This window comes from Panthera uncia, chromosome C2 (genome assembly GCF_023721935.1).
Source record: "Panthera uncia isolate 11264 chromosome C2, Puncia_PCG_1.0, whole genome shotgun sequence".
NCBI classification, from domain to species: domain Eukaryota; kingdom Metazoa; phylum Chordata; class Mammalia; order Carnivora; family Felidae; genus Panthera; species Panthera uncia.
The window spans coordinates 147,531,922-147,540,295 of NC_064810.1; the positions used below are offsets into that span (position 1 = coordinate 147,531,922).

General features: G+C 45.9%; 1 protein-coding gene and 1 long non-coding RNA gene across 2 annotated transcripts; one reads left to right on the forward strand and one right to left on the reverse strand.

The window, feature by feature from the left end:
• On the reverse strand, positions 1-3,729 carry RPL14 (ribosomal protein L14). Its single transcript, XM_049628956.1, has 6 exons — positions 3,403-3,729; positions 2,785-2,886; positions 2,255-2,349; positions 907-1,006; positions 759-812; positions 1-331 (listed from the first exon to the last, which is right to left on the reverse strand). The coding sequence occupies exons 1-6, from the start codon at positions 3,712-3,714 to the stop codon at positions 53-55; spliced, it is 942 nt and encodes a 313-aa protein (XP_049484913.1). The 5' UTR covers positions 3,715-3,729; the 3' UTR covers positions 1-52.
• Positions 3,550-7,421, forward strand: LOC125921405 (uncharacterized). Its single transcript, XR_007457412.1, has 3 exons — positions 3,550-3,614; positions 5,863-5,904; positions 6,778-7,421. It is a non-coding gene; the product is annotated as an uncharacterized LOC125921405 (long non-coding RNA).
• Positions 7,422-8,374: the final 953 nt, after the last annotated feature.

The window sequence follows — 8,374 nt, forward strand, 5'->3', positions numbered from 1 at the left end:
CAGCGTGTCAAAAAGAACCTTTATTACGGATTTATAATAGCCTCTTATGCTTTTATGCTTTCTTGCCCGATGCCTTCGGAGCAGGTGCTTTCTGGGCTGGAGCTTTCTGACCCTTCTGAGCCTTTGGAGGTGCTGCCTTCTGGCCTGCAGCTTTTGGGGCAGGAACCTTCTGGGCTGGAGCCTTCTTGCCCGCAGTGGCCATCTTTTTTGCTGGAACTTTGGCAGCAGCTGCTGCAGCAGCACCCTTAGCAGCAGGTGCTTTTTTGGGAGAAGCTTTCAGGAGAGCTGCTTTCTGTAGCTTCCTAACTTCCAGCTTGATTATTCTGTTCCTCTGAAAAATTTCAACATAAATTATTTACCACACATGCACACAAAACCTATTTTTTCCATCCTGTATATATAGGATGTATACGCACAGAAAGCAAGCCTTATGTCTAAGACCCCTATGAATTCAACTCTGGTCTACCAAGCTTGGGCAACCTGAATTACCGACTTTAGGGTTAGAATATAAAAATCTTGGGCGCCTGGGTGGCCCAGTCGGTTAAGCATCTGACTTCGGCTCAGGTCACGATCTCCCGGTTTGAGAGTTTGAGCTCCGCATCGGGCTCTGTGCTGAGAGCTCAGAGCCTGGAGCCTGCTTCAGATTGTATCTCCCCCTCTCTCTGCCCCTCCCATGCTCATGTTCTGTCTCTCACTAATAAATAAATGTTAAAAAAAAATTTAGAATACAAAAATCTGATAACAATTTTAAAACTTACCATTTTCTTTGCCTTCATGACTTTGTAACGGTCAAAATCTGTCATCTTGGCTTTCTGTGAAAAAGGAAGTAAATAGATGACCGCTCACACCACCCACCACTCCTCCACAAAAGAAAAGGTCACAATTCAAGTAACCCTAAGTCATTACCCTTTCTCTGGCTTCAATCTTCTTGGCCCATCTTGTGGCTGCCCATTTCGTATTGATATCTGCCTTCTGCCAGGCTTGTCGGACATATTTCTGGCGAGCACTACAAAGAGCCGAGACCAGATTAAGGAATCAACTTTGAAGCCACACAGACCCAAAGACAGCTCTGAGCCTTCTGAATGCACAATTTATACCCTGTTAAGTTAAACAGCATAAGCAAAACAAGCCAAAAGCACCCTTCCCACTCATTCATCACACTTCCAGCTGTAGTTGTCTCCAAAGACCACATACCACTTGGCACACTAGGTCTTTTACTCACTTGAATGTTGTCCACTAAACCAGAATGTCCTATTTATTTTTAAAGTAAGCTCTAGTCCAACAGGGGCTTGGGCTCACAACTCCAAAATCAAGAGGTCCCATGCTCTACTGAGCCAGCCAGGTACCCCTCAAACATACAATTTTCATAATAATAATAAAAAAACAAACCAATCTTTCTGGATATAAAATTACCTCTGATCTTGTATATACCATCACTCTGGTGCAGTGGATGTATAGAAAGCAATTTCCTTTTCATAAAGAATGAGATAAAGCTAATCCTTAGGCCTAATGTTTATTCTGTACAATAATGCTTAAAGATAGGCGGCCAAACAACAAAAAATCTAATTATAATAATTTTGAAGTTTTGTTCAAATACTTGAAGTATCAAAACCCTGCATGCTTAATAAACCAGCAGTACACGTGACAGCACACGTTCCATGCAATCAACCGTCACTGCAGTCAAAATAACTTTAGAGTAACACATCACAGTGTTTTAACTTCCATAATCTATATCATGTCAAGAAAAAAAAAAAATCACTACTGATATCTTCTATTTCCTCTAAGTAGCTGGAAACAGAATCGCTTTAGTGGCTGTCAAAAAGAAATGAGGTAGGTTAAATACTTAATAATTGACACACACTAAAAGCTGAACTAATGACAGCTAGTACCGGAAGAGACAAAAATTAGTTTTTGCTTTTTAAGCTAAAGGTGACTACAATATGTCTGGGAGACCAGAATTCCCCAGGGCGGTATTTGTCGTGTAAATCCTGAAAGGAAGCAAGAAAAAGATGGCAAACCTGGATAAAGACAAAGCCAGAGAACTAGCAGGGTGGGTGGAAAAAAAATCAAAAAGGAAACAACAGCCATTCCTTTCTATACTGAAAACCCCTCTTCTGAATTGTTCTTTCTCTTCAACACTGTATGCTACATTCTCAAGAAAACAAAATGGCAAAATGTTTTCTGAATTAGATGAAGCAAACTTTTACTAGTATAAACAAAGTTGGGAGAGTGGTGTTGACTGGCATGTAGTTACCTGTGAGGAAACTTGAGGATGAAGTCAGTGAGCTGCATGCATTTGAAAGGCATCGCCTGCCTCCTTACCTGAGTGCAAGGTCCATCAACCAAAGCCTAGAACACATAAGATCAAAAATCTCAGTGCAAAACATAATAGTACCCCAAACAAGGATTCGCAAACTTTGGTCACTTAGTTCATGGTTCTCAAATACCAAAAGCATACAAGGGCTTTCCGTGTGCCTGGCTCTGTTCTACACCCACTTTATGCATAGGAACTCCTTTAAACCCCACCAACTGTTTCAGCCCACACTCAGTCAAAAGGTCTGGCCAGTCTAAGTGGCAGAGTAATACTCAAACCCAAGAACCTCTGGCCAATCCAAGCCTGTGCATGAAACCCCCACTTGGCACTGCGTGTTTCCTCAATGGTAAATTAAAGCTACAGCCTGTCCCATTCCTATCTCCAGAGGGCCATTGGGAAAATTACCATTGCCATCATACTGCAGATCAGTCACTGGCATGTGAAGTTGTGCTCCTTTTCCTTACACTTACCCTGTTTTGATCAATAACATCTACAATCGCTACCAGCTTCCCGGCATGAGGCCCAAAGGAGACGTAGGCCACCCGGCCAACCTCCACGAAACGCCTGAACACCTAAAATCGAGGGGGAGGGAGATGGAAAAACTTACTGAAATTGAAAACACTCGTCAGTTTATAAGGCTTTGCAGTCCAAAAGCAATAGAAGTTAAGGCAAAAAAGAACGTTTGGGGAACACGCCCAAGTGCCATAAGACGACCTGATGAATGGACAAAACACGCAGAGGCGGCGGCGCCAAAGTCCGGTTCCCGCGGGCTGGAGCTCCAAGCACGTGGGGTCTGCACAGCCCTAGGCCGGCTGGGCCCCGGCAGACGCCGGGCCGCTCCAGCTTTCCAGCTCTGGCGGCTACCGCGCGCACGCGAGGCCCGGGCGTGCCGGGCCTGCAAGGCCTTCCACGCGCTCTTCGGCCGGGCGCCTCGCAAGCTCCGAAACTCCGTGCCCCACCCGCCTCGGGACCCTCACCCCAGGCTACCTAAGTCCCGCTGGACATCGTCCCACGCCTTCCTTCCCCCTCCGAGGCGGAGGTGGAGCGGCATGGCCGCCACACCGGGAGGCCGCAACGGCAATACTCACCATGTTGGCGGCGTTCAGCGAGAAGGAAGAAGGGCCACCCGACCGGGCGGATGTGTAGAAGGCCGCCCCGCCCCTGCGATTAACGAGCCGCCGACGCGAGCACTGATTGGTTAGGGTCGTACGTGCATACGCGCACGCATGCTCACTGGGAAAACATGGCGGAGCTGGTTCGAGCCCTGTTGCATTTTGGCTGACCGGAGCAGTGGTGTATGGTGAGGCAGCCTGGTTAGTGGCAGGACGGTCATCTAGTAGGACTTTAGAATGAAGAGCACAGAAGCTGTGACTTTCATTATAATTGTGTCCGCATTCCATTTGGCTTCTTTTAACATTCTTCCATTTTTCTTGTTTCTCCTAAGTACCCCGGATTTTTGTCTAAATGTTGTTACTCATGGCTTAGTACTAGTTTTGTTTTGTTTTGTTTTGTTTTTTCCTCTAAGTGATCCCAGCAATTCTGTTACCTTTTATTTGTTTTTTTTTTTTTTTAAGTAGGCTCCATGGTGGAGCTTAGATTCACAATCCTGAGATCAGGAGGCACATGCTTTACTGACTGAGCCTGCCAGGCGTCCCTTAACCTTTTATTTTAAAGTAATTCAGGCTTAACAGGAAAGTTGCAAAACAGTACAAATAATTCCCCAAACAGTTTCACTTAAGTTACCCAAATGTTAACATTATGTTTGCTTTAGTGTTCTGTCATTTACTTCTAAACCCATTTGAGAGGATGTTAGACATGATGTACCTATTAGACATGATGTACTATTTCCTAAAAAACGAAGACATTATCTTACATAATCAGTGCAATCAAACTTAGGAAAATAATATTAAGCCTATCGTTTATTCTGCAGTCCTTATTAAAGTGTTACCAGTCGTCCCACTTATGTCCTTTAGAGCAAATGATTTTTTTTTCCCCTGGTTCATGATCTAATGGAGGATCACAAGTTGGAAGCTGTCACGTTTAGTGTTTTAAAATCTGTAATAGTTCTAAGCCTGTCTTTCATAATACATTTTAATATACAGGCCAGGGGCGCCTGGATGGCTCAGTCAGTCTGACTTCAGACTCCGATTTCGGCTCAGGTCATGATCTCATGTTGGTGGGATCAAACCCCGCATCAGGCTGTGCACTTCCACCGCAGAGCCTGCTTGGGATTCTCTCCTCTCTCTGCCCCTCCCCACCCTCTCTCGAGCACTCGCAGCCCCCCCCCCCCAAAAAAATAAATCAACATTTTAAAAAAAAGGTCTTCAGGGGCACCTGGGTGGCTCAGTCAGTTAAGCATCCAACTCTTGGTTTTGGTCCAGGTCATGATCTCACAGTTCTCGAGTTGGAGCCCCACATCAGGCTCTGTGCTGACAGTATGGAGTCTGCTTGGAATTTTCTCTCTCCTCTCTCTGCTCCTCCCCAACTCTCATATGCTCTCGCTCACTCTCTCAAAATAAATAAATAAACTTTATTATTTTATTTTTATTTACATTTAAGTTAGTTAACATACAATGTAGTCTTGGCTTCAGGAGTAGAACCCAGTGATTCATCTCTTACATGACACCCAGTGCTCATCCTTCCTTAAAGTGCCCTTCTTGGGGCGCCTGGGTGGCTCAGTCGGTTAAGCAGCCGACTTCGGCTCAGGTCATGATCTTGCGGTCCGTGAGTTTGAGCGCCGCGTCGGGCTCTGTGCTGACAGCTCAGAGCCTGGAGCCTGTTTCAGATTCTGTGTCTCCCTCTCTCTGACCTTCCCCCGTTCATGCTTTGTCTCTCTCTGTCTCAAAAATAAATAAACGTTAAAAAAAAATTTTTTTTTTTTTAAAAATCTTTAAAATACAGGCTAGTTGTTTTGGAGAATGTCTCTCAATATGGACTTGTAGTCAGATTCCGATCATGCATTTTTGGCAGAAATGCTGTGCCACTTGAGGCAGAATGTCAGAATACATGCATAGGATATCTCTTTGTCTAAATATGCAGTGTTACCTTTCATTGCTGGATTAAGGTGGTCATTGTACTGGCAATTCCCAAATATCTTTCAGTACTTTCCTCTAAACTCTATGCCAGTATCTTCCAGGACTGCACTACCAGCCTAAGTGACCTGCTCTCTCCATTGCCTCCCTTAATCTATTCTCTGCTCATCAGTCAGAGGGATCCTTAAAAAAAAAAAAAAAAAAAAAAAAATTAAGATTATATCACTTCGTTGTTAAAACACTTCAGTGGCTTGGCTTTCTATAGTATTTAAAATAAAACCTAAACTCCTTACTCTGGCCTACAAGGTCCCACATCATATGCGCCTATATTCAAACACACCTGTGCCAACCCTCCTTTCCCATCTTCATTGTGTTTCAGCTGCGCTGGTCTTAACAGGCCAAGTTCTCTCCTGGTCTATGAGTTTTGCACATAGTGACTCCCTGCCAGGGATGCTCTTCCCTCTGTTCCCACTCAATGCATGGCAGTGCCAACTCATCTCTTGTATTTCTTTCTAGATCGTTCTTCTGAGAGACTAAACCTATCACATAAAAAGACAGGTTAGTGCCCTTCCTCTTTTTCTAGCTCAATTTTATGTTTTCCTCAGAACCATTATCACAATTGCAATTATTGACTTATTTTTCTGTCCATGTAGGTTGTAGTTTTGCACCAGGTGCGATAAGTTCCATGAGAGCAGGACTTTGGCCATTTTTTTCTTTGTACAGTAGGCTCAATAAATGGGTAGTGAATGAATTAGTCTTTAGGCCTTGGTAATTTGCTTTATAATTTACAAAGCAAAAGGCATGAGTAAGAAAGTTCATAGCACATTTTTGTTAGTAGCCCCAAACTGGAAACTATTGAAAGGTCATAAATAAGAGAATGGATCAAAGTTGCTAGCAATGGACAGCAACTACAAGAACAATATGGATGAATTTACATATGGCACCAAGTGAAATAAGGTGGATACAAAGAGCGTATGGTATATGATTTAATTTATATACAATTCAAAATAGTAAACAGGCAATCTATTGTTGTCGGAAGTAATGATCATGTTTACCCTTGGTGCAGGCAGTAGTGACTGGGGATGGGGTGGGGAAGAGAGGCTTCTGAGCTGTGGGTGATGTTTCTTCATCTGGGTGTTGGTTATACCAGTGTGTTCAGCTTGTGAAAACTCAAATCTTATGACTTGTGCGTTTATTTTCCCCAAATGTATGTTCCCTGGATCTACAACTAGAGAATCTGATTTGCGGGCCTAGCGAGGGGTAAGAACCTGCATTTAAAAACGAGCTCCCCAACGGGTGCACTGAAACACGCCTGGAGAAGCACTTTAGTTTTCTCTACAATTACTGAATTATTTTCCTAATTTCATTATCTGATTATGTCGCTCCTGTTTAAAGTGCTTCCAATGTTTCTTTTTATCCCCTATTCTGCAGGATGAAGTCCAAACTCCCTAGCCTGGCATTCACGGCCTCCCACAATCTCACCCCAACCCCTTCCTAGCTTCTTCCCTCTGGCAATTCTGCGTCCCTCACCCCAAATCCCGTTGTAGCTACAAGTCTGACGGCCATTCATGCAGCTGTGCCCCCTCTTCCTGGAATAGGATCCCCACTCTCCCTTAAGAACGACAGCACGTCCTTAAAGAAAGCATCTCAGTGAGTAGAGAAAGGGTTAACAGTAGGCAGGGATACATAGGTACCCTCCAGAGGTTGATTGCAGCGGCCGTCCTACTCCTTGCGTCCACCGTGCCCCCAGCCCCTGGCTGCAGATGCGAGTGGGAGGCTATAACTGCGGACGGGTTTTGGGGGGGAAAAAAAAAGATAAACGATTCCAGACCTGCCCATGCTAGGTGCCATGAATAGAGTTTCACAGACTTTTATCCAGTTCCTGATAAGGTCCCAATAAAAAGTCAGAGACAAAAGTCCTTGGCGGCAACCCAGCTGGGACCCCTCTCCTTCTCAAGAGTTTTGTACTTTCGCTCAATAAATTCTATCGCTTTGCTCAACTCTCTCCTGTCCGGGAGATTCTTTCTTCTACTCTGTGAGACAAGGACCAGGGTCTCTCTCACCCACCTGTAACGTCAAGATCCCTTCCCAAGCAACCCCAAGGTGGTTTTCAGATTTCTTCGAAGCTCCATTAGAATGCGTAGGCAACTCTCCAAGCAAACTTTGTGTACCTCGCCGGGTCACGAGCGTCCTGGGAGGAGGAACATCTTTAACAGCCGAGACTTCAGAAACCAAATTACCAAATCAAACACACGTGCGGGGTGGCTGGCCACGCCCCTTCCGGGACACCTAACAGGCTCGTCCAATCACCGGGAGGAAGGGCAACTCCTGGACCACGCCAGGGATGCGCTCAGTAGTTCCTTTGGCTCCTCCCTGCGGGGCCACGCCCCCGCCGTACGCCGTCCTGCCCGTCCAATCACCGAGAGGAAGGGCGAGCCGCAGCCGGCACCGGTAACCCACGTGGCAGTCCGCGGGCACTCTTGGCTGGTGTTTCGCGTGGGATGTGTGGGAAGCTGTGTCCGCTTCAAGCTGCGCCTTGCGCTTGCTTGTGGGAAGAGGTCAATGTGAGGGGCAGGGCAGGCGCCCTTCGGGTGCCTGCAGGGGAGCACCGAGCCTGGGAGTAGCGCTTGGTCCCAGCTTCGGCTGGGAGACGCGGGGGACGGCAGCAGCACGCCGACTTCCCCTTAGAGTCCCTGCGGGTGTCGGCACGGCCAGCTGTCCACCTGTAACCAGCTGCTCCCCAGAGTGCCTGTCAGCTTCAGCTGAGTAGGTGTGTCTCGTTTGTTTCTTTCAGTCACGGGGGATGGAAGCGTCAGTTCAGCCAAGTTTGTCGATGTTCCCAAAGAGAAATCTAAGCCTGTTCAAGATGTGAACCAAAAGCTACCCAGAACCGGGTAACATTTCCGAGATGTGAACCGATCCCAGTTACGACCAAACCGTCACGGTAGTCATGTGTATGCCTGCCTGGCATAATATATTTAGGAGTGGAAAAAAAAAAAAAAAGCGCACGTTACAACTGTTATCAAAA

Coding starts and splice junctions, on each gene's coding strand:
- RPL14 (XM_049628956.1), bottom strand. CDS start 3,714: ATGGAATGCGGACACAATTATAATGAAAGTCACAGCTTCTGTGCTCTT. Junction 2,887..3,402: donor CGCTGAACGCCGCCAACATG/GTGAGTATTGCC, acceptor CCTCGATTTTAG/GTGTTCAGGCGTTTCGTGGA. Junction 332..758: donor TCATGAAGGCAAAGAAAATG/GTAAGTTTTAAA, acceptor GAAATTTTTCAG/AGGAACAGAATAATCAAGCT.